The 24,220-nt window shown below is 41.5% G+C and overlaps 1 protein-coding gene across 2 annotated transcripts; it reads right to left on the bottom strand.

Annotated features, from left to right (window-relative positions):
- Positions 1-391: 391 nt before the first annotated feature.
- On the bottom strand, positions 392-23,332 carry LOC135488651 (uncharacterized). 2 transcript variants are annotated; one of them, XM_064773303.1, is made up of 16 exons: positions 23,240-23,332; positions 21,021-22,078; positions 20,391-20,627; positions 15,215-15,439; positions 14,854-14,987; positions 13,954-14,254; positions 13,662-13,742; positions 13,166-13,303; positions 12,642-12,820; positions 11,399-11,527; positions 10,465-10,631; positions 9,981-10,100; positions 9,212-9,368; positions 8,752-8,929; positions 8,222-8,325; positions 392-3,387 (listed from the first exon to the last, which is right to left on the bottom strand). In XM_064773303.1, the coding sequence occupies exons 2-16, from the start codon at positions 22,066-22,068 to the stop codon at positions 2,728-2,730; spliced, it is 3,858 nt and encodes a 1,285-aa protein (XP_064629373.1). In that variant the 5' UTR covers positions 22,069-22,078; positions 23,240-23,332; the 3' UTR covers positions 392-2,727. The 2 variants fall into 2 exon arrangements, with proteins under 2 accessions (XP_064629373.1, XP_064629375.1); XM_064773305.1 differs by having other exon boundaries at positions 13,166-13,300.
- Between the last annotated feature and the right edge of the window lie 888 nt (positions 23,333-24,220).

The raw sequence follows: 24,220 nt of genomic DNA, 5'->3' as shown, positions 1-24,220 counted from the left end.
CCCTTACCCCGAGAGTGTTGTCATGGGTATCATTTTGAAGGTCTATACGATTACTGTCAAATAAAACAGTTTTTATCCGTTTATAGTCCCTATGAAGATCGTGGGACAGGGTCAAATTTACCACTTTTGCCCTTTTTGACCCTCCCTGGGGGGGTCCCACGGTTCGTTAAGGGGGCCAAAAACTATGCAATGTTAAAGTACCCCCATAGACCTTCATTTTGATACCCATGTTGACATGTTTCGATGACATCAACTTTTTGACCCCTACTTCTGGACCATTAGGCCCTATTAAGGGTCTCATTTCTGACTTAATGTGCAACTTTACGAGGGAGAAAAATTGATTTTTGAAATCAGCACCCCCATATTACCCAAAAACGACTGTTTTCAATTTGCCCGCTAATTTGTCAAACGGAATCCTTTTTCTAGACACATTTTTGCCACTCGTCCCATGGCCTATATTGAGTGATGACAGCTCCTGACTGATTTTACAGTCAATCAATCTACATTTGTTAAAGGGGGACTATAGGCAGGATTGATCATCTTCGAGTGAATAATATGCACAGTAATGCCACTGGGTCATGTTTAATTTGGCACTAAATATATTCTTCGTACATGTGTGAAATGTTTTGTGCATTATGGGATTGGAGAGACCCTATTGGCAACTTTGTGTAACTTTAACCTGCCTACCTAGCTGCTGCCTATAGTGTCCCTTTAAGGAATAACATTTGAAGGAAGCTCATCATTCAACTTTGCTTGTTCGGTTTCAAAATTTGTCCTACTTATTTTTGTCCCATATATATTACCAAACTTAATTTGAACATAAGTTTTTAAAATGCATGTATTGTGTGATTAGTTGAATGGTGTAAGATTATAGAAATTTTCATAAATTTCATAAATAATGACAGGTCTAACAAAACAGCATCAACCAAAAAGGTGTTGATTCCCCTTAATTTTAAGTCATTTTACCCCACCCGAAACCTGAATGGGATAAAGGTGATTAACACAGGATATTACTGAATCATATCCTAATTTTTACATCAGCATCACAATAAGTTGACCACGATTGACTGTACATTCATGTACAATCTTGTGTAAATGCATGAATAACTGCACCCAACTACTACCACGACATCCTATTCAGGTATATTGTTTGGGAGGCCGCCTCCCATAATGACTAACACCTATTGTTTGAACCCGGAAGGAAATAACGACTCAGATTTAAAACAATCATCTGAATTACAAAGTGATTATGGACCATATTATTTTTCTTGAAATAAGATGCCAAATTCAATAGAAAATAGAGATGTATTAATTCAGGTAATCGAACAGCTTCAATGGGCTTGCTCAACATTGGAGAAAACAATCACACTTACAACACTTCATCAGTATTTTTTACGCTTCCCGAACATTGACCATGTTGCAATAAGCATTTTAACTGGACATTCACAATTTGAACACAGCTTTTTATGTGGGTAGACCAACAAATTCGTAAAAAATATCACTGTGGCGTCTTTTATGATGATCCAATTGGAAGACACGGCGATATTTATTACTTATCAGATATTCACCTTTTAAAAGTTTCATTCAATCAATTATTCACATAACATTTATAACCCCATAAAATGTGGTAGCCATCATTCACATCACACTCGGTACTCAGTACAAGCAGGCTCTTGAAATTCTCTAGACATGAAAAACAAGCTGAAGATAAGGTCAAAGTGTAGGCGTTATTGAGTTCTTTACATAACACTAGACAAACCTAGATCATGAGATGATGGTAATATGTGAATTGAGACTCAAGATATGATTATGAATGGGAAAGGCTTGCTGTTTATCTGTGACAATGGCACCAGACAACACTATTTGACAGGTCAAACTTCTTTCTTATTGGGGGGTGGGGAACTGCCTCTATGACTTGCACTAAAACATGCAGGAAGGTTTCAATAACCTCCCTCTGCCCTTTGGTGATAGCAGCTGGTGATATAACTACAATAACACTTGTCACCACACCGATTACTTTTGGTCGAGTCCATTAGCCTCTGCCAATTCCCTCCTCCACATTGAACTGGCTTTCTTTTGGTCGAATCCTTGTCACGAAAAGTATCATGAATCCAGCATTTTTTTAGTAACGCTAACTGACACAAATATTCCGTTATGGGTGCCAATTACCCTCTGCCAATCCCCTCCTCCACATTGAATCGGCATTCGTGCATACATTTTTTAAGAGAAATATTTTTCTTATGGAATGCAGTGGGTGTTCTTGCATTGCAATTTGGCAGTCGTAGCATTTTACTTTTAGACACAACAAGAACATTTGTCCAGGCACTTGAATCAAATATTTTCATGACTAGGAAGGTCTACCCACTTGAAAACCAATCTGTAAACAACTACTTTACTATTCTTTTTTTCAAATCATAAAAGAAAGGATCATAAGACTGGTACTTATTTGCATTTGGACAAAAATGGATCGACACAAGGTGATCCAGGGGGTCTAAAGAAAAACATGACATCACTGAAAAAGAGGGGGAGCCTGATGGCTTTAAAACATAGGGTCAACTATAATAATTCTTGATCACTTTCAAGGATCTCTGGCACCGCCAACCCCTAGGCCTCCTCCCGAATCTGCTGCTGTGTACAGAGCTTTTTTGCCACACCTTTTTTTCATGCTGAAAGTGCAAAACTTTGGGGGTTTATGCAGTAAAAGTTATAGGAAGACAACACTGCACGTTACACCTGTTCGTCTCCTTCCTGTTCTTTAGTAATGACTTCAGCTATTTGATGTAACTGTGAGAACTTCATGACCTGAGGCGTATTGTCCTGAAGTTCGTGATTTTCGATCTCGTTCGGACCCTCTTCAAAGCCTTCCGCAGTTTCACTACTTTTGTCTATTTCTTGGTGAATTTCTTCACCATCGTCTTCAATCCCTTGATGAATTTGCCCACCCTCTTCAATCGTTTGATTAACTTGCCCACCCTCCCCAATCACTTGGTGAAACTGCCCATCCTCTCGTATCACTTGATGTATTTCTCCGCCCTCCTGCAAAACCAGATGGTGAATCTGTCCATCCTTGCCCGACACCTGAATCACGCGGCCCTGAATTTCTGCACCGTCCCGAATTCCTTCATGAATTTCGGCACCCTCCCGAATCACCCCTTGCCCCTCCTGAATCACCCCATCAATGTGTTCAATTTCCTCATTTTCCCCTTCATCCAGATCTTGACCACCTGGGTCCGTAGTATCGTTGATATCCACAATATGGACGGCACTGTCTACAATGTCTGACGAGGAGATGCGCGTTCCCGCTAACGCATTCGGATCAGCCATACTCAGTGTCGAGGTGTCGATTATCTGGCCCTGGCTGACAGAGATATGCGTCACCATTTCAACCTGAAAATATAATCAAGATATTTTTGTCAGTGTGGAGTTTTAAGCTAAAGAATCTTAATATTCATCTTAACGGCCTACGCCGTTCGTTAAACACTTTGAATTTGTAATCGAATTTAAAAATGTCCAATTGCGGAAATTATACTAAATATAAATTTCAACATTGCCGTTGTGTAGACTGATATACAAATACTGTGAATACCAAGTTTAAACAAATTTGTATTCACAATAACTGCACTACGGCATTGTGTATTAGTGGATTTCTATTTAACTGGACCACAAGTAATTACGAACGGTGTACCCCTTCAAAGCAGCAATCTTGGGTACAGCAGGATTGATTATGATATCCATAGCAAAAAAATCACATGCCTCCATTCCCCCTCTAACAGGCAAACTTTAAATTACATAAGAAATGCTCAAGAAACAGGAGTACAGTAGAACCTCTCTATTAACGACAACCTCGGGACTGACAAGTGCTGTCCTTAATTTGGGACCAAAATTGTCCTTAATAGAGAGGTTGTCCTTAATAGAGAGGTGTCTGCTAAGGGAGGTTCCACTGTCAGTGCAAATAAAACAAAGGGCCAATGAAGGTGAGATGGTATTCTTGGTTTGAATTTGAAAAATAACAATCACATGGCAACGCACAGACCAACAGATGTCTCGCTCAGGAGGCTACTTAGTACCTGTCCCAATCTCAAACAGAAAAAATCTCGGAAGTGCACAGATGTGTCCTTGAATATCAGGTGTTGGTGTTTGACAATCCAACAAATCTCTACAGCAAAGAAATAGTCTTAGATTTCAAGGGCTTAGCATGAATCAAAGTTCAGGTCTATTTGGACTCAAGTCTGCTTGCCGGCACCTTATGTAGACTTTTCCAGTGCTACCCCAAACATACTGTCAATGAGTGCATTTCTGATTTGAAGGCTACTAAATTGCTTTTTTTACCCGTTGTCTTTTTTACCGTTGCTTTTTTTACCTGTTGTCTTTTTTTCCGTTGCCTTTTTTACCGTTGCCTTTTTTACCGTTGCCTTTTTTACCTGTTGTCTTTTTTACCAGGCTTTTTTTTCCGTCGTCTTTTTTTCCGTTGCTTCTTTTACCGTATACCAGAAATGTCGTATCAATATTTTCATAATTGTGGTTTTAGCACTTTGACTATGGATGCAATTATTATTCATTACAGAATCTAACTTTCTGTATTGTTATATCGCTAAAGATTTTTACTCATCTAAAATAGACTATATTTACAAGTGTTTATCAATGTTTTCAACCAGAAATTAGGTATACAAAGGTCTTGATCAAGGTGTGAATGACGACAAACAAATGGTTGATGATTAGTTTCATTATCTTCTGTTTGAAGTATCTTTTTCATTATCATGGCAAAGTGTCATTTATCAGCCAGTCCCACATTCTATATGAAATCATTATTGACTCTGATAAGTTTTTACTAAGCACTTATAACTTGAAGTGGAATTTTTCAGAACAAACTGACTTATCTATACTGACATCCAGTCCTCAATATTTTCTTCTACAGAAAGTTGGCAACAATTATTTCAGTTGACAACACATGTGTAAAAGCTTTAGCATCATATTTCTGCTGAGGAAGTGATAGAGACAACTAAGTCACAAAAACAAACTGACATCAGTCTGGAAGGCAAGTCAAGGGGTCTGTGATTACTGACAAAACAAAAACGAAGAAGACGGATTACAGAAGTGATCCATGCAGCTATTGGAAGACAGAGCGGACAGTCTCTAACTTTAGTGGGCCAGCACCAGAGGACATTTTGCACACTGTAGTCTAGGCCTTGATTTCAATCAAAACAGTCATGTTAAAGTTATGGCCGGGTCTATTTGGCAAGCCGCTCGCCGAACAGGCATCTTTTTTTGTCCTGTTTGGAGAGCCGCTTGCCAAACAGCACTAAAAAGCCACCCTGTTCGGCCAGCCGGGCTTGCCAAACAGGTAAAAAAATCTAACCTGTTTGGCGAGCTGGAGACTTTACTTTAATATTAATGAGTTCGGCTCTCCATTCAGGACAAGAAAAAGTCGCTGTTTGGTAAGCCGGGCTTGCCAAATAGTCACTTCCTCAAGTTAAAGCTGTAATTTTTAGTCAGTGTTCTTCATTGAACTAACACCTGGAGGGAGCCGAAGTCTTAACCAACCGCAGGCATAATAAGAGTTCTGAAATGGTCCCTGAAGTTGGAACGCGTCAAAGAATTGTGGAGGTAGGCTGTTTTCCAGTGGCCTGTAATATAACAGGCCATTAACTGAACTGATGATCCTCTGAACTCAGGCAGCCTAGTTGGTGAACGATGGCCCTGCCATTCATCACTAACAGCAATAGTATCAACTTTAGGAATGAGAATGTTAGACATACAGCAGCTATCACTATGGGTGGTCCATGAAGTTGAGGAGGCTTACCACTCTGAAAGACTTCTGAGGCGATCCCTGATGTTGAGTAGCTTACTACTACTAGGCCTCGGAAAAAGACTTCTGAGATAGTCCCTAAGTTGGGAAAAGCTACAACTTTGAAAAAAGACTACTGAAGTTGATGAAGCCCACTGAAAATGATTTTTGAGGTGGTCCCTGAGGTTAAGGAGGCCTACCACTCTGAAAAAGTCCTCTGAGATGGTCCCTGAACTGCTGCAGGGACTCGTGAATGGACAGCCTAGACCATTCATAAACATTTACAAAATCATGAATGGGCTAAGTGCCAACATGCATAAGATGCTCTGCAAGAGTGTTCAGTATTATCTGATTTTGATCATTGACCAAGTCGAATTCTCGCTCAGACCACCAGCACGTGTTACGTTGATCTTGATAATAAGGTTCTCAACTGAACTACATGACCTGGGACTGCAAAAAATCATAAACAGGCTTCAATCCTGCTTTTAGGCAACAATGTGGAGGCCAATGATACTGCAGTCAACATACTGGCCTACTGACTTCTATTTCCAGTGATTCTGCAAGTTTTGAGTTACTAGAAGTCCACACCACCCAAAAGAGAAAGCAACCTGATATTATCAGCCACTTTGAGGCTGATGCCACCTTTACCATGGGGCTGGAACTAGAAAGTTGGCACAATTTTAGACAAAGGCTGTCCAGGCAGATGTTTTCCATCTCAAGTTAACCCTAGGATCCTATTTGAACTCACCACTGACCGTGGGCTCTCTTTGTTCTATTTTAATCAAATGACAAAGTGGAGGAGTGTCCAGCCGTCAAGTACATAACTTTATGATGTCTGCCATTACAAAATATCAGGGTCATCACAGTTAACCCCTTTTAGCCTAACTGATGGTTGATGAAATTATTCCCGGGAGTGATCAGCTGATCCAGAATGACAGGGTGAATATCCTGAATGATGCAGAAAAATCATTTTAAAATAATTGATCATGAATGGGCGAAGTGCCAACATGCATAAGATGCTCTGCAAGAGTGTTCAGTATTATCTGATTTTGATCATTGACCAAGTCGAATTCTCGCTTTATGATGTTAGCCATTACAAAATATCAGGGTCATCACAGTTAACCCCTTTTAGCCTAACTGATGGTTGATGAAATCAAAATAATTTTTTATCTTGATCATACCGATCGTATTGATTTCTTTGATTTTGATCACCAATAAGTTTGCCTGCGCTTGGGTTGTGCCCATAACCACAGTTTGAGTTGTTGGGGGGTGGGGGGGAGCTTGTCAACCTGGTTATGAAGCCAAAGAAATGAAAACCGTTTGTGGGGGGGGGGGGGGGTTCAAAGAAAAACACATCATGATGTCATCTTCTCGAATATTGTTTTGGAATCAATTAATAATATCTTACTAGAAGACGTTGATGGCAGAACATGGGGGTCTTGTTCATATTGTGAGACAAGACCACTAATGAATATTCATAGGTTGGAGGGTCGAGGCCTATCAATTAGACGAGTGCATGTTTTTAACTCTCAAGTACATATTTGGAGAGGTATTGAAAAAATATTTGTTGTGGCAAGTCTACAGATATAAAGAAATTATTTGATGAAAAAATTAATTTCGAATTTTGCTAGAGTGGAAATATCAAAGTCTGTCTAATTTGTCGATTATCAAAAAATTTCCGTGTTCAATCACCAGTTTATTTTTCACCATTTACTTGCCCGACTGTCCGGAATAACATAATCTAAATTTCAGATTCACAACACCACGCATTCTTTGATGCGTCGCGGTCAAACATTGACAATTTAACTGCTAAAAGGCTTAAAAAATCAATTGTGGTCTTGCCTCTTGTTCATATTTCTAGAGGGGAGGGGGTCCAGGTAGAGACCAACAGTGTTTGAGTTTGGCCATGCTTCCTTCTTGTTCATAGCCATCTATTGGCCAACAGCTGAACTGAGGAGCTCTGAGAGCATGTTGAAGTATGTACCCTGATTTCACACCTGGGGAAGTGGTCAAGCTGCTTACTCCATTAAGGTATTTTGAATGCGGTTTGCTAATTAACTTGGCTAATTGGCTTCTTAGTGTCAACAGAGAGGTGTAAATAATCTTGTTCCTGCTAAAAACAGCAATTAATGCTGGCTTATCCTCCTTAGGCTAAAGGATTGTCTTCACACCTAATTACATGGACAGTTAGCATAGTATCTCTACCAAAAAATGTTGTCTTTTGAATTTATTTGTCTCCTGTTGTATCATGCATTTTTTAAGAAAGAAACAAATACATTTGCATTTGCAGGCACACTTTAAAATACCTTGAGAAACTGTATCAAATTACCAGGAAAGTTAGTATTTTTTCGCCAAATTCATTCTACCCTCTGAATCCAAGAGAATCTCAGCTGCTCCCTTTTGTTTTTTTAGAAAGAAAAACATCTCTTGACTTACCTCAGATGGGTCAATCTGCTGGATTTCACTCACTGCTATTTGTTGTGCTTCAAGCTGTGTTTCGGTCAGATGCTGCGCCTCAGCAAGGCTGACCATAGAACCATCTAAAAGAGAGGAATGTAGGTAATAAAGGCACTGGAAAAAAATTAGTTGTTTCCATTCTATTTGACCTCTCTAATAATAATAATAATAATTTATTCTATTTAAGTGCTACATTAATGTAAAAAAGACATTTTCTAAGCACTGTACATGTGCAGGAAGGAAAAGAGCTCTCTAATCAGGTCACCTCCCTACTAAGGACAGCCTTTGTCAGTCCCGAGGGTGTCCTTAATAGAGAGGTTCTACTGTATATTGACATCACAATAATGCAGTAAAGACAGTTTCTTTTAAAGACATGTGCTATTACCGGGCTCATAAGTTTCTTTTGGATTCTCATTCTGTTGTAAGTATCACATTGTCACGATCTTCCACCAAGTTCATTGGTCGTCCTCAGGTGAATGAATGATAATACAAGATATCTATACGCTTACCTGGCATCCTAATATTCTCCACTGAGATAACTTGAGATCCATCGATAGACACTTGGCCCATCTCAGACAAGGGGATGCCTGGGACTTCCACGATTGACGTCTGCCCTGACGGGTTGGCTGCTGCTGCCGCTATTGCTTGTTCAATCATCAATAGATCACAGGTACGCTTCTGGTGTTCCTGGATACAGAAATAGAGATCTTTGCTACACTCAAGTCTAGATCCATTTTATCAAATAAGATCTTTGGAATCAACCAGTGACCTTTCAATCGTTGAATGTTTAATAAAGACCTGAAGTTAAATCAGTAACAAGTGACATTTGTGCTTGTAGATTCTGGGGATTCAGCATGGGACATATTTTAATCTAGTTAACTGGTTGTGACAACTGTCACAAGTTATTTCAGACTGGTCCCTCGATTTCATTGAATCAAACTTCACTCTAGAGTTATCTTAGTTTCTTACCCTGAGCATAATTTCTGACTTGAATGTTGAGCCACATTTTTCACAGGCAATGATCCTATTCTCAGAATGCTTCCTCTCTATATGTTTCCTGATGTCTGTGAACGTGTAGCCATAGAAGTCACACACACCACACTTGTAATCTCGTTGGCCCTTATGCCTGTAGGCAAAGAACAAAACTGTGGTAAAACTGTGTTTCATATGCAAACTACAAAGAAGTGTAGACCAAGTAATGATTACATAAATGTATTTATATTACAGGGTACCAAATGACTGGAACTGCCTGCCACAGAAATTAGTTAGTGTCGGGACCATGAGCAGTTTCAAGGCGAGGTTGGATCGGTAGTGGGGTGATAGCCCCACCGTCTTTGAGCACTATGCTTGATGGACTTCACCTGTATTTGTAAATATGTATACAGTAGAACCTCTCTATCAAGGACACCCTCGGGACTGACAAGTGCTGTCCTGATTAGAGAGGTCAAATTGAATGGAAATAACCAATTTGGGACCAAAACTAGTGTCCTTAATAGAGAGGTTGTCCTTAATAGAGAGGTGTCCGCTAAGAGAGGTTCTACTGTATATATATCGAGGACAAAAAGTTGACATTGAAGTATGTACAGAGAGGAAGAAAGCCAACTGTTTCATCTTTGCAATTTGGGAGACGAATGCAGTCATTAAACATGCTAATATTTCAACTCTAGTCTAATGCATTAACCGTTAAATTTCAGCAGCTAATAAGCTAGTCAGAGCAAGCCCATAAGCAAAGACATACCGTTTCAAATGAAGCTCCTTATTTTTTATATGCCTAAACGATTTTCCACAAACTTCGCAGCAATGTTTCGGTTCTTCATGAATCAGCAGATGCTTTGTAATATCAGACTTCTCACAGCCCCTGAAATGGAAAAGGTTTTATCAGATAATGATTTCATCGCACAGTATGAGAGGTACCCCACGAACTTGATTTAGGGACACCGACTTTATAATCACGTGTCAAAGGAGACTTCTGTGCAATTGACTGCTGCAACGAGAATGCGTGAGGAGGAATTTTTCTCTCAACATCTATATCGGATTCTTCCTTCGTTTGAATGACAGGTAAACCATGATTCCTTGTACCTGGTGCCTACTCCATCGCATTAAAAAAGGGGGTTTTCTTAGAGGACAATAGCTTGTATTAAATTCCTCCTCCCTTGAGGACAGTATCATTAAATGGCAACGAAGATTTCCGAGTTTACAGTAACAGAGGAGAATAACCTCACCTATAATCACAATGTGGACACTTGAAAGGTTTTTCTGGATCGTGTATTCGTAGGTGGCGTTTCAGATGCGCCTTCCGCGTGAACTTTTTGGCACACACTGTACACTCAAACAGCACTTCAGCGGGCATGTGTACCATCTTGATATGCATCTTCAAGATGTATGAATCCTGGAAAGAATAATGGAATGACACCAAGAGATGTAAGAAATGTTCTTGAAGGCAAAGAAGAGTCACTGATCACAACTTCCACTTTTTAAACAGGGATGGAATGAATATAAACACTGGAAGGTATAAACATATTACATGTATTTAAAATGAACTGAGCTAGATACAGTAGAACCTTCCTTAGCGGACACCTCTCTATTAAGGATAACTTCTCTGTTAAGGACATTAGTTTTGATCCAAAACTGGTTGTTTCCATTCAACCTGACCTCTCTAATCAGGACACCTCTCTGTAAAGGACAACACTTGTCATTCCCGAGGGTGTCCTTAATAGAGAGGTTTTACTGTAATTCAAATAGCAACTTCACTATACCCGCTTAATTTTACTGTGGCATTGAGCTTAGTATATGAAACAGATATGGCACAGGAAGAGCAATGGCCACACTAGTGACCTTATTGTTTAGAAAACATGAGAAAAAAACACCAGAAAATTATAATAGCATTAAGTCAAGGGGTACACCGTTCGTAATTACTTGTGGTCCAGTTAAATAGAAATGCACTAATACACAATGCCATAGTGCAGTTATTATGGATATGAATTTGTTGAAACTTTGTATAGGTAGTATTTGTCTATCTGTCTGCAGAAAGGCAATGTTGAAATTTATATTTAGCATTTATTTACGCAATTGAAAAGTTTCAAATTCGATTACAAATTCAACGTTTTTAACGAACGGCATAGGCCTTTAACAAGTCAGTTTTACAACAATTCTTACCTTATATGTCCTACCGCAGAGTTCACATTCGCAGCCCTTGGCATTATGGCGCATCATATGGCGCTTAATAACATAGGCATGTTCAGCTGTGAACTCACAGACGGCACAGATGTTCCTCGGGTGAGTTACCTGTAAGGAAAAAGGAAAAACTAGAAATTTGAAATTTGCTTGTCAGCAAATTTGATAGCCCCCACGGGCCCACACAGTACACGTATGGAGGAGTGAAGTCTATTCCGTTTCGCGGATGATCTATTTCGGGACAAACACGCTCGCGCTTTCTCAAAATCACACGCTCAGTAACATTTAAACAGCACCCTAACCTTTTCAGATGGGCAGGATGGATCATCGATAAGCATTTAAGGCTATTCCTTTATTTTATTCCTTCATTCAACCATGTCAACCGTCGTTCTTTGCTCAAAATACTCGACAGCTCGCCACTTCGGCAAAGAGATACCACCGCCATGATGCATGAGGATATGACGTCACCATTACGGGGCGGAGCTTATGCTATATACGTGTGATTGACAGAATCGTGCCGAAGATTTGAAAGCAAATCAGAAAATCGGCGCATAAAAACGCTTCAAAGTCATCAAAATTATCTGAATTTCGAAAAAATCTTTGCCAGGTGCACTAGATCGAGTTAAGTTTGATGGGACAGGGGTGACAGTTTTTCAGTTGAAATAGCAGTTTTACTGGACTACCTCTATAATATAACCTGGGAAGAATGCAGAAGCCTGGTACCTTCTCCTAGTCATCTCAATATAGACCCCACATTTGTTGTATGTGGGGTCTATAATTACAACGTCACTTACAAAAGACGATGGAGTAAATCTCATACATCATAGTAGACGGCACTTTTAGATCTTCAGATGGTTTACTTTTTGACCAGCCAAGGGCTAGGTTGGTGACCTTCAGAGACAGAGCCTCTTGCGTCACTCCCAAGCTGTGGAACCGACTGCTAATCAGCTGGCGCACACTGATACTTAAAAACCTATTTCTCTGCTCGGCATAATGTAAAATGTCACGGATCACTTTAGTGGATACTGGCACTATAAACACACTCATTTTGATTGATTTTGATTGATTAATAGTAGAACAGAACATTGACACCACCCCTGTTTTCATAAATAGATTCGTTGTGCAAAGCATGGTGCATGTAATTTCACCAACGAAGTTTTGATGCATAGACACGTCGTGGAAAGCATGGTATTTTCACTGAGACCTTTACAGATATTTTACTAACCTTGAAGTGCTTCATGAGGTCTTCTTTCTCAAACGTGGCAAAGTTACAACATTTGCATTTCTCCAGGTCGGCTTCGTGAGCAGCCCTCAAGTGGTCTTGGTACTGCTGCAGGTAATAACCTTGGAAATCACACCGTGGACACCTCAACTGACTAAGGTCGTCCTCATTTGCCTTAAGACCTGGAAATAGGATTGCCATGGTTACCAGAGGAAAGTGCAATGTCACTTGTTTTCCAAATCATTTGATGAAGAGATTAACAAGTTCCAATCAACTCAGAAATAAGCAAATGTCTTCAGGGTATATTTTTGTCAAAAACTTTGCGTGATCTGTAGTCCCTATAGGAAGTGGTGTCCTGCAATCAGGCTTGTGGTGCAATGGTAATACATTCAGTACAAAGAATACTGAGAGGCTCTAGCACCCTGAGCGACTCTCTGACCGATTGCGGGCTCCGTTTGTACTGTATTTCTATCCAGGAAATGATGAATGCCTTATAATCTCAATTGTCACGCACGACTAATTCTTACCAAGTATTATTGGTGGGGTTTTGCCAGGTTTAAATGTTGGTATCATATCCTGGGGTAACTGTACCATTGCAGCTGTGACACCTTCGGGTAGATTGTTTTCATTCCCTTTCCTTGCCCCGCCAGCATTATTGGCATCTGCTGATGAGAATCAGAATAGAGTAACACAAAAGTTTAGAGGCAATTCCTATTATTGTCACAGAAGGTTAAATAATATGAACTGATGATGACGTCTGTTGCCATGTGTGGACAATTTGTGACCCACCACAGTAAAATGAGTCGCATGTCGCTTCGAGCTTGACAGGTTGAGACGGACTGGTTGTTCATTTCACTATTGTCTGTTGTGAAGTCTGTGTGTATCAATTTCTTCTATTATGTCCAGGTGTCATTTGAGGCTTATCTTCTGTGAGACATGCGACCCATTTTGCCGTGGTCGGTCACATTTGAACATTTTCCAAGAGAATTAGACATCTGATTTCAACAGTCTTGATATACTTACCTTGAGTCTGGTCTCCATCTTCTTGTTCCGCATCATGACCATTGTCATCATCTTCAACTGACTGGCTATCAGGAGATTCAACTGGAAACAAACAAAAATGAAATATCCAGTAACTACAAGTCATATTTTTTAAAAAGGTTTAAGGTATGATCAGCCTCCAAAGTAAACCAGGCACATGTCGAAAATAAGATCAGCCTAAATGACAGCGCGAGCTATGGGAAGAAATTTTTTTTTCTTCTACTCATAATTTATCAAATTTCCCACAAAATAACCAAAGCATCTCAAAACTTACCTCGTTCGACTTTGATCTCCTGCGTAGCTCCCTCGGCCGCCAAGACAACAGCGGCCTCCTCTGTTTCCTGTAATGTTTCATCATCACTAGGATTCTCATGGCGACAAATCTGCGTCAACGCAGCCTCAATTTCAGATGTGACATCGTTTGGCTGGCTCTGGATCGAGTCCGTCCTGTTGGCTTCCTGGGTTACAGTTGGAATCATTGACTGCACTACCACATGTACAGGGGTTTTCCCTGCCTCCGTGTTAGTCGTCAATTTTGGCAAGAGAGGTGGAAGCTTTTGGAGGGTCTGGAGATTCTGGGGAAAAGGATCGATTATCAGAAAACAGTAACACCATCAGAGTAGTCTTAAGAACAATTGTTTATCTGAAGACAAATCTTTCTCCACACTAGTCATTTTAAAGGGATTCTATCTAAAGGCAGCTGCTAGTTAGGCAAGATTAAGTTACACAATGTCGCCATAGGGGTCTCTCCCATCTCACAGAACGACAAAACTATTCACGCTTGTACACTGAATATAGTTAGTGCTGAATCTAAAATGACGTAGTGCCCTTACTGTGTATATAAGTCACCTAAAGATGGCCAATTTAACCCAACTGCTCCTGCCTATTGTCCCCCTTTAATATCCCAGTTGACACCCAGCTCAGCCTTTGGAGGTTTAAACACAAAATGATGTGTGAAGACAACAAATGGGATGAGGTATGAATTCTACTTGAAGTAAGAGTCCTCATAATTGAATGATCCTAGAGCTACAAAATGTACGAGTTCCTCTCTTATTAAGAGAGGGACATAAAGATACTACCGGTACCCTGGTTTCACCACTCACTCAGTAACCACAAGTTGTCAAGATGAAAGAGAAGGAAGGAACCCAGAGAAGAACAATTGAACATAACTAACCTGTCCTGGAGCCAGCATGATTGTCTGTCCACCATTAGCATTGGCAATGATCAAGGCAGGAATGGGTCCCGTGTAGTCTGGCGGTTGATGGACTGGAGCTGGGTTCCTTCGCGGCCGACCACGACCACGCTTCACTGAAAGAATAAGACGTTGTATTGATACTGCACACCACATTCTCTACACGGAAATATCAGCGGCCATTTTATTTTGAAGTTTTGTGAAATTTCAACTTTTGATTTTGTTTGTATTGTAGCATCTCATGACCATAACAGTGTAGCTAAAGATTGCAGAATAAACCTGAAGCCAATTGTCAACAATAGACCTCCCCCAGCAACGCAGTCGATTTTGTTTGGGATCTTACCTCCAGGTGGTGCAGGGTTAGATGGCGTCCGTGCCAGGGCTGGCGACATGGATGGATCAAGATTATACTTCCTCGGTCGACCTCTCCCCCTCTTTGGTTGAGGAGCTTCTTCCGCAATCTCCTCCTCATCCTCTTCTCCGTCTTCTTCTTCATATTCGACAGCACCATCGTCAACAATCATGTCTTCCGTTTCCTCATCACTAAGTACAGCACCTAACTCATAATCTGCAATTTAAAACAAGACTACTTGATTCAAATATATCAGAATTGGTGAAGGAACGAAGATGGCAATGGTTGGGCCATGTGCTCCGAATGCCTGCAAACGCATTGCCAAGGAGAGCACTCACATGGACACCACAGGGGAGACGGAATAGAGGCAGACCAAGAGAGACCTGGCGGCGTTCCATGGCAAAGGAACTTCAAGAGAAGGGCCTAACGTGGGAGGCAGCCAGACAGCGAGCAGCCAACAGACTTGAGTGGAGGACCCTGGGGAACGCCCCATGTGCCACCTAGGGCACGAAGGGTCCTAAGTAAGTAAGTAACTTGATTCAAAGCCTTTTCCAGCAGGAGCCCGTTTTCAAAATATGCATCCCCAGGCACATAAGTCAAAATCATAAGAACTTTATGTCATCATAATGCTTATCGCAACGCAACTTATTTGACAATCGACTTTATCAAAATGACTTATTTGACAATGAACTTTATCAAAATGTATAAGATCAGTTAACTTCCTACCAATTATCCTGGCATGTACAGAGAATAAAGTAGAATCTCCCTATTAACCCGTAAAAAGCCGAATCAATCAGGATTTTTCATATTTTTTCAGAGTTAGGTAAAGCATATTTTATTTTATTTTTAGGGCAAAGCAGACTGGTTGAAATATATTAAATGTATACATTTCCTGAAAGGGCATTAGTTGTAGTCTCTGAAAAAAGTTATTTTGTTAGTAATTTACATGTTCATGCATAATTAATTAGTGCTGACCTGCTAATTAGCATAAATTGTTAACGATAAACATAAAAAAATGAATTTACTTTGATATTACTCAATCTTCTTGTCTTTTTCTTCCTGTTTTTTCACTTGAAACATATTGTAAATAATCCTGACTGTCCTGTGTAGCAAGGAAATTGTCATAGCACATCCAAAAAAAGTTTTATGAGTGTTTTATATCCACTATACTGTGACGCCCGAGGCGTCCAAAAATGTAAAATAATCCAAAACGTCAATAACATGAATTTGTCTTTGAAAACCTCACAATATTTACACCAGAATGATTAGAAACACACTCCTACTACTCCTACTGTCCATACAAAGCTCCAAACTCCTCCCTATGATAGTCATATAATACAATACAATACAATAAAAACTTGTAAGGCGCTCAAATCCAGCAATTAAATTGTTCGAGTGCGCCCCCTAGCGAGCAAAGTACTTCTGAAATAGGACCGTCTTTAGAGTGTTCCTGAAAGCAAGGAGTGACTGAGTGTCCCATAGATTACAGCTTAGAGAGTTCCACCGTTGGGGAGCCAGAAAATTGAAGGCACGCCCACCAAATGATGTAGTCTTTGAACGCGGCACAGATAGGAGGTTCTTGTCAGATGATCGGAGTGACCTCGATGGGGTGTACAACTGCAAAAGATCCTGCAGGTAATCAGGGGCAATACCATTTACCGCCTTGTAGACTAGAGTTAGCACCTTGAACTCGATACGGGCATGGACGGGGAGCCAGTGAAGATCTTCTAGAACCGGGCTGATGTGATTCCTACGTGGTGTACGGGTTATCAAACGAGCTGCATTGTTCTGGACCACTTGAAGTTTGTCGGAAAGTTCCTTGGATACCCCTAGTAGGAGACTATTGCAATAGTCCAGTCGTGATACCACCATGGCCTGAGTCAGTGTCCTGGTTGCTTCATTTGTGAGGAGGTGGCGAGCAAGTGCCACATTTCTGAGGTGGTAGTTGGCAGAACTGACAACAGCTCAAACATGGGAAGCCATCGACAGTGATGAGTCAAACAAGACCCCGAGGTTCCGAACGGGACCATCCGCAACATGAACATTGATCCCAGCTATGGAGAGAGACTCGAGTCTAAGGGCGCGAAGGCGCTGTAGTGTTCCGAACAGAGCAATTTCAGTTTTTGATGGATTACCCTTGAGAAAGTTAGCGGTTAACCAATCCTGAATGGCTAGCAAACATACCTCAAGCTTTGCGCATTTGTCCAGAACAGCAGCTGCATTCTGAAACAGCTGAATGGCGGTATACAGTTGGTTATCATCAGCATAACCATGCCGATCCATGTCATGAGCATTTATAAGATGCCCCAGTGGTATGATGTAAATCAAGAACAACAACGGACCTAGCACGGATCCTTGAGGTACACCGTATTTGAGGGAATGAGGAGTGGACCGTTTGTCCTGAACATTCACAAACTGGATTCTTCCAGTTAGATATGAACGGAACCATGCGAGCGCACTTTCGCCGATCCCAAGAACATCTCTCATTCTCTTTAGTAGCACCTCATGGTCCACCGTGTCGAAAGCCGCCGATAGATCTAAGAGGATAAGAATCCCGACACTGCCATTGTCCAACATACGTCTAATGTCATTTTGCACACGAAGTAATGCTGTTTCTGTGCTATGGTTTGCTTTATATGCAGACTGAAGAACATCGTGGAGTTGATGACGATCCATATAGTCGTTGAGGCGTGCGGCCACCACTCTCTCTAGAACCTTCGAGAGGAACGGTAAATTGTTTACCGGTCTATAGTTCTGGAGAACTTCTGGTCAAGTGATGCTTTTTTCAGGATCGGAGTTACCAGAGCTGTCTTCATCACGTTGGGGATGCTACCACTGCTAAGGGATGCATTAACGACCGCCTTGATAAATGGAACAAGTTCGTCTGTAGCACCTTTAAGCATCCATGTCGGCAATGGGTCCAATTGACACGATTTAGCGGGGGAGCGTCCAATAACTCTGCGTAATTCATCATGACATCCATCCCTGCAGAGGCGCTTCCGACATGGTTCACAACCAAAGACCGTTTCAACACGTCTGGCAGCTGCTCCATTCCCAAGACAACAAAAGTGACATCTACCCCTCTTCATAACATTCTTGTCAGCCAGGTTGACAGATTTGTGCTCTTTCCTCAACAAGAGTCCTGGTGAAGCAATCAGTGGTCTACGGCCAAGCAATTTCCTGCAAGTGAAATTGCCACACAGACTATGGATAATCTGACAACGGAACATCTTCACTGACAGGGGTTTGACAGCTTTCTGAGGCATGGGGTTGTTGATCAGAAAGAAGCTCTGCTTGTAAATGATGTAACTATTTACCAAGGCAGCATTGAGAAAGTTGAGGAAGAGCCTCACCCACCACCTTCTCGATTTCCTGTCGGTGGCATAGGACTGGCACAAGAGATCATGTTCATCAATTGCCCCCATGTTACGATTGTAGTCATTGACACATGGTGGGGCAGGCACAGGCTACCTAACTCCATTAGCATCTCTCCTCTGGACTGTATTATTTCCCCTAGCTGAGTGAGTGCTTGAGGCAAATGCAACCATGTTAGTGTCATTCCACAAAGTGCAATTTAGTTCATTCTGATCCTCAACGAAGACGTGGTATTCCCCCCTCTGCATCCGAGCTTGAAAGGCCTTCACCTTGAAAGCATTGGGGAACCCTCTTCTGTTTGATCATAGAGTTCCACATCCATATATCCCATTGGCTTTCAGGTCAATGAGGAGTTGAAATGACGTAAAAAAGTTATCCATGTACACAACATGATTGCGATCCCTGAGATTGTCCTGACACAAGTCCATAACCATGCGATGTGAGAGTCCTTGTTCAGGATCCCCCTGTGCACCTGTATAAATCTGAAAGTCATACAGGTAGGCACAGCAGGAATATCCCATTTCCCATATCTTGGTGCCCCTCTTGATTGGTTTCTTGGGCATATACTGTTTGAAGGGATTCCGTCCTTTGCCCTTCACCATATGTTCATCCACTGAGACATTTTGCCCGACATCGTAGTGTTCTCTGAATGAAGTTCTCAAAGTCTCCAGAAGGGGCCTGACCTTCCACAGCTTGTCATAGTTGGGATCATCTACAGGCAAAGCTTGGTCATTGTCCACTAAATGGATGTACCTCCATAGCTGCCTGAACCTGGCCCTGTTGAAAACTTTTTGCAAACCAGGCACACCCAAGACCCAGTCATCCGAAAAATAGTCATCGAAGTGTGGCACCTTGTGGATCCCCATAAAAAATAAAGTGCCAAGGAAAGCTCTCATTTCCTCATAAGTGGTATCATTCCATCCATCTGCATTCTTTTGGACTGCATACCTATTAGTTTCATTGACAAGTTGCAGCATGAAAACATCTGGCCACATCTGTTCAAAAAAGTCAATCAAGGATGTGCAATCGAGTGGTTCAGTAGGACCGTCATGTCCCGCGAGCCAAATAGGGTAGTCAAGATTTATCTCCTCATCCATTGCACCCCAATTAGGAACATAATCTGGTGGCCCCCTTCCCCTTCCTCTTTCTCTACCTTTACCCCTGGGCCTAGCTGGAGCAGGAGGGGGTTGATCATCATCAGAATCAGAGGGTTCTGACATGTCTTCATCATCAAGAGGCCCCCCATCACTAGCCCCATCACCATGATCACTATCACTAATGTATTGATGTACATAGTCATCCTCCGAGTCCACATCTGACTCCAATTCACCTTCACTACCGGTAAAATTCGGGTCATCACTCTCGTTACCATTGTCAGGAATGTCCATAAATATCCTGGCAACTTCATCTGCGCTAAGTTGTCCTTGTCTTGACATTTTGATGAGTAAAATGATCAAATTTTATCGAAAAACACCTCAGACTTCTGCAGAAGATCGATCAGAATGCATTGCCGATAAACATGGATTCTGCCACGGCCGTAGGATAGTCCTACGATCGTCTGGGCGCGAAATTCAAAAACCGCGCGTAAATGCGCGGTAGGCCGTTTAAGGGTTAAAGACACCATCGGGACTGACAAATGCTGTCCTTAATAGAGAGGTGTCCTGATTAGAGAGGTCAAATTAAATGGAAACAACCAATTTGGGACCAAAACTAGTGTCCTTAATAGAGAGGTTTTCCTAAATAGAGTGGTGTTTGCTAAGAGCGGTTCTACTGTAATGTTTTGATTCCTTACCACTCAATACTCTGGCTTGTTTCTTCCTTCTAGCACTACGACGAACACCATCGGGACCAACATTGCAAAGCTCAAGTAACCCTTCAGCAGCACTATTTGTCTGGTCAGTGTCACAGCCTCCTTTCTTAACTAAGGTGATGCTGGTTCCATCTGGAGCTTGCTGGTCCTCTTTATACAGGGCTAAATGAGGGTCAAACTCCCTTTCTTCTTTTCTCGGACGTCCTCTTTTCCTCTTTCCTGTTGCAAGAGAAAAAGATGTAAAGGTCTGCTTCAACAGGCAATCAAGATGATACACATAGGTTTCTTACACTTGGCAGTCCTGATGTTCTGCCATGTGAATTTATCAATAGACAATACCTTACAGACAGACTGCAGGGACCACTCCGACCAGTCACCAATTTGACAGAGCTAAACTAGCACAATAATGAAATAATTTCAGCATGTAAAGCATTTTTAATCAAAGTAAAAAGTAGCAAACTAACCAACCATCAACATGACCACCAGATTCGAAAGTCTAATTCGCTCACTGGAAATTCCAGAGCTGAAGAGATGCATGTTTCATTTAAATGTTTAATCATTCAATCTTTGTCGATTGTGCGAAACTGCAAACTCCCGACTGGATGCCCTTACCTGGTTGAACCTCCTGTTTCACGGGATAAGCCTTGAATTCACCTGTATCTGGGTTACAGCGCAGGAAACACTTCTTTCCGCCAACAACCACAATGGTCTCATCAGATAATTGAATAGGATTCTCCAGATCAGGTTTGGGTGGTGGAGGTGGTACAGGCGGAGGCTTTGGCGCTTTAGGAGGCGCCTTTTTCTTCTGAGGTTGAACCACCTTCACCCTTGGCGGTGGTTTGCTGATTGGTTTCATTCGGATGTTTGAGCTGGTAGTTAGCTTTCCTACAGGCGACTCAGTGAAAGATAGAGTAGTTTTTATGACTGGTTCCGCAGAGGGAACAGCTTGTGAATAAATTGGTTGTTCCATTGACGGTATTGATGTAATTACTTGGGATGTCTGATTCCCACTTACATCTGGCATTGAGAAAACCAATTGTCCCCCACTACTGGGTAACTGAGAATACTCCTGTGGTAATGTGATTATCTGAGTCTGTGTTGTACCATCAGGCAGATTCACTGGAAGTGTGAATACTTGGCCACTGTGTGAAGTAGGCAGGGTGATGTACTGGGTTGTTCCATCACTCTCTCCTCTCATTGTCACTATCTGTGCAGAAGACAGATCAAATTCTGTCTGTCCATCAGCCTGGACATGGATCACTTGTGGTTCACCATTCAAGGCATCAGCATCCTGCATTATAACCTGGCCTTCACCCTGTTGAATATGCTGTATCACATCCCCAGCCTCATCGGTGGTAAGGATATAAGTCTGATTGTCCTCAGTATTATCATCATCCCCTGCAACCTGTAGCATCACATTTCCCTGGTCACCAACAGCTGTTACGTAAGACACAGCGCCAGTAGTACCCTGATCCTGTATTTCAGAATCACCTCTGGCATCCTCAGAAATCAGCATGACACTTTCACCATCTGCAGATTGTGCAGTGATATACTTTGCATCACCACTGCCAGTCTCTCCGGTGTCACCCACTGCCAGAATCACTGGAGTAATACCTACTTCAGCAACTGCCTTTTCCACAACAGGGTCAACTTCATCCATGGTTATTAATCTGAAAAAGACATGAACATAATGTGAAATAATCACAAGCTTAAGGGACCAATGATTACCAAGTACGAATGATAATTAAAACTTGATACAACGACTCATTATTTTATCATCCATACTGTATCAAAAGTGTTGACAAGTCAGTAATTTGGCTATGCAACAGCCAATCCGGGTTAAACCTTTTAAACAATACTGACACCCAAGAGGAAGTGAGGATGTGTCGCTCATGGTCACTGTCAAAGTCGGCCAGTTTTATCCAATACCTATTTCATAAATTTTATCTTTTCTTGGGTGTTAATATTGGGGATTGAATTGTAGGATTGGGAGAAAAACGTCATGAGACAAATAATGCCCCGCCTAGGACGAAAGCCGTGCAGTGTAACTGCGTTGCTTTCTATTTCATGCGACGATAGTTTGGTGTGGGCGTCATGACATTTCTCTCTTCTGTCTCCACTCCATTCTATGTTCCTCAGGTACAACCAGCGGCCATGCTCAAGTCATCCTGAAGCTCAGGCCAACAGTCGGCACTAACGACCGAGCTTATGTAACGAGTGCGAGGGGAGGACGACGAGGATACGTAGATACGACCGACTCTCTCTCTCTGGATTTTCGAGGATGTGCTCAAGATAGTCAAGTCAGCTTCAGAGATATCACTATGTCACACAGACTAGGCCAAGGGAACACCAGGATGAGGATGGCGAAAGGAACAATCAGACACAAATTTCTGATAAAGAAATGACAGGAAAAAGCGTCTGCTACACATGTAAACAAATACACGTGGTCAAGATGAGGAAGAAAACACTAACAACCAAGGTGATTGGCCAACAAAATGGCGGATGTCATTCTATTTTTAGAAACATCACAACTAAATGCCTCACGCTCCTTAACAAAACTTCCACAAACCTGACTACTGACTTAATCAATACTTTAAATTAACAGCAAAGGAATGAAGTATTTGAAACAGGTGAACTGCGTTTATTAAGCACCAAATATACCCCGAAAGTTGGCCCGAAAAGGACGAATATTCACCGAATATTTATGCAAATGAGCTTGTTTCGTCGGCGCGGGACGGTTCTCTCTATTTCACTCTGTATTTCACAAAATACAGGCGTTTTTTACCAACGAACGTCGGCATAAATTCTTAAGTGTACTAAAGATTGCTTACACAATTTACCAGCTACAAGAAAATGCCACAAAGTATTGGAAAATATGGATTTTGTCCGAAAGTCCGGGATGACCTTCTTCTCGGTACTGTAATTTACCCATAATGCAAGCTTTAGTTCCACTTTTTAACGCTAGGTGGACAACAAGCGGGAAATTTGAATTCACCATGCGGCATTGAGTTAGTCGGAGAACCACTAGACCATAATTCGCCCCGAGCAAAAGCGGAGCACATCGGAGCCTATTTTAATGGTCTAGAGAACCACAAGTCCTCAACAAAGAAAAGGTTTATTTCCCACATTGCACCTAATCTGTTCAGCAGAATGAGACTATAACGCAGCAGACTGTATTATTCCGCCCAGTATTATTCAGCCCAGTATTCGCACTGGTAAAAGTCCATCACAGCTGACACCCGAACAATTTCATAAGACACAAAATAATCCCCGGCCCGTATATATCAAAACTAACTCCTTTACAAGTCCGTTTAAAAATAGCATAAGGATTCTGACAGAAATCCGGCCACATAGAATGACTAAGGCCTACATATTGGGATTCGATTTCCGTCGAAACAAATTTGAGGATGGGACAGCTTTGGGATTATTTTCAAAGTAGCCTACCTAATAGATCCATTTGAGCTGGGGAAGGTGGACCATCCCATGGGTCATCAAAATGGGAAGTATTTTGATCTCAATGATTATCCTCAAAAAGTATAATTATGACTGAGTACATTATATCAAGTCAAGTTTTCAATGATTGTTTGCCGCGAAACGAGTGGTTTTGATCATCTTTACCCTACTAAAAAAAAAAACCTTGGCTAGGGTACTGTAAGGTAGACCTATTTGAGGGGTATTCTAGCGTAAACTTGGGGGTAATTTGGCCACTAATCAGGTGGAAAAGTTCCCTGGAGTTTGGCCGTTACACTTTCTATTCCAGATGGAATAATAGACAGTAGATATCACCGGTTACCTTTATGCATGATATCAAA

The sequence above is a fragment of the Lineus longissimus genome, chromosome 5 (genome assembly GCF_910592395.1).
Source record: "Lineus longissimus chromosome 5, tnLinLong1.2, whole genome shotgun sequence".
Lineage (NCBI taxonomy): Eukaryota > Metazoa > Nemertea > Pilidiophora > Heteronemertea > Lineidae > Lineus > Lineus longissimus.
Note: the sequence above shows the minus strand (reverse complement) of the source record. Positions and strands in the feature narration are given on the sequence as shown.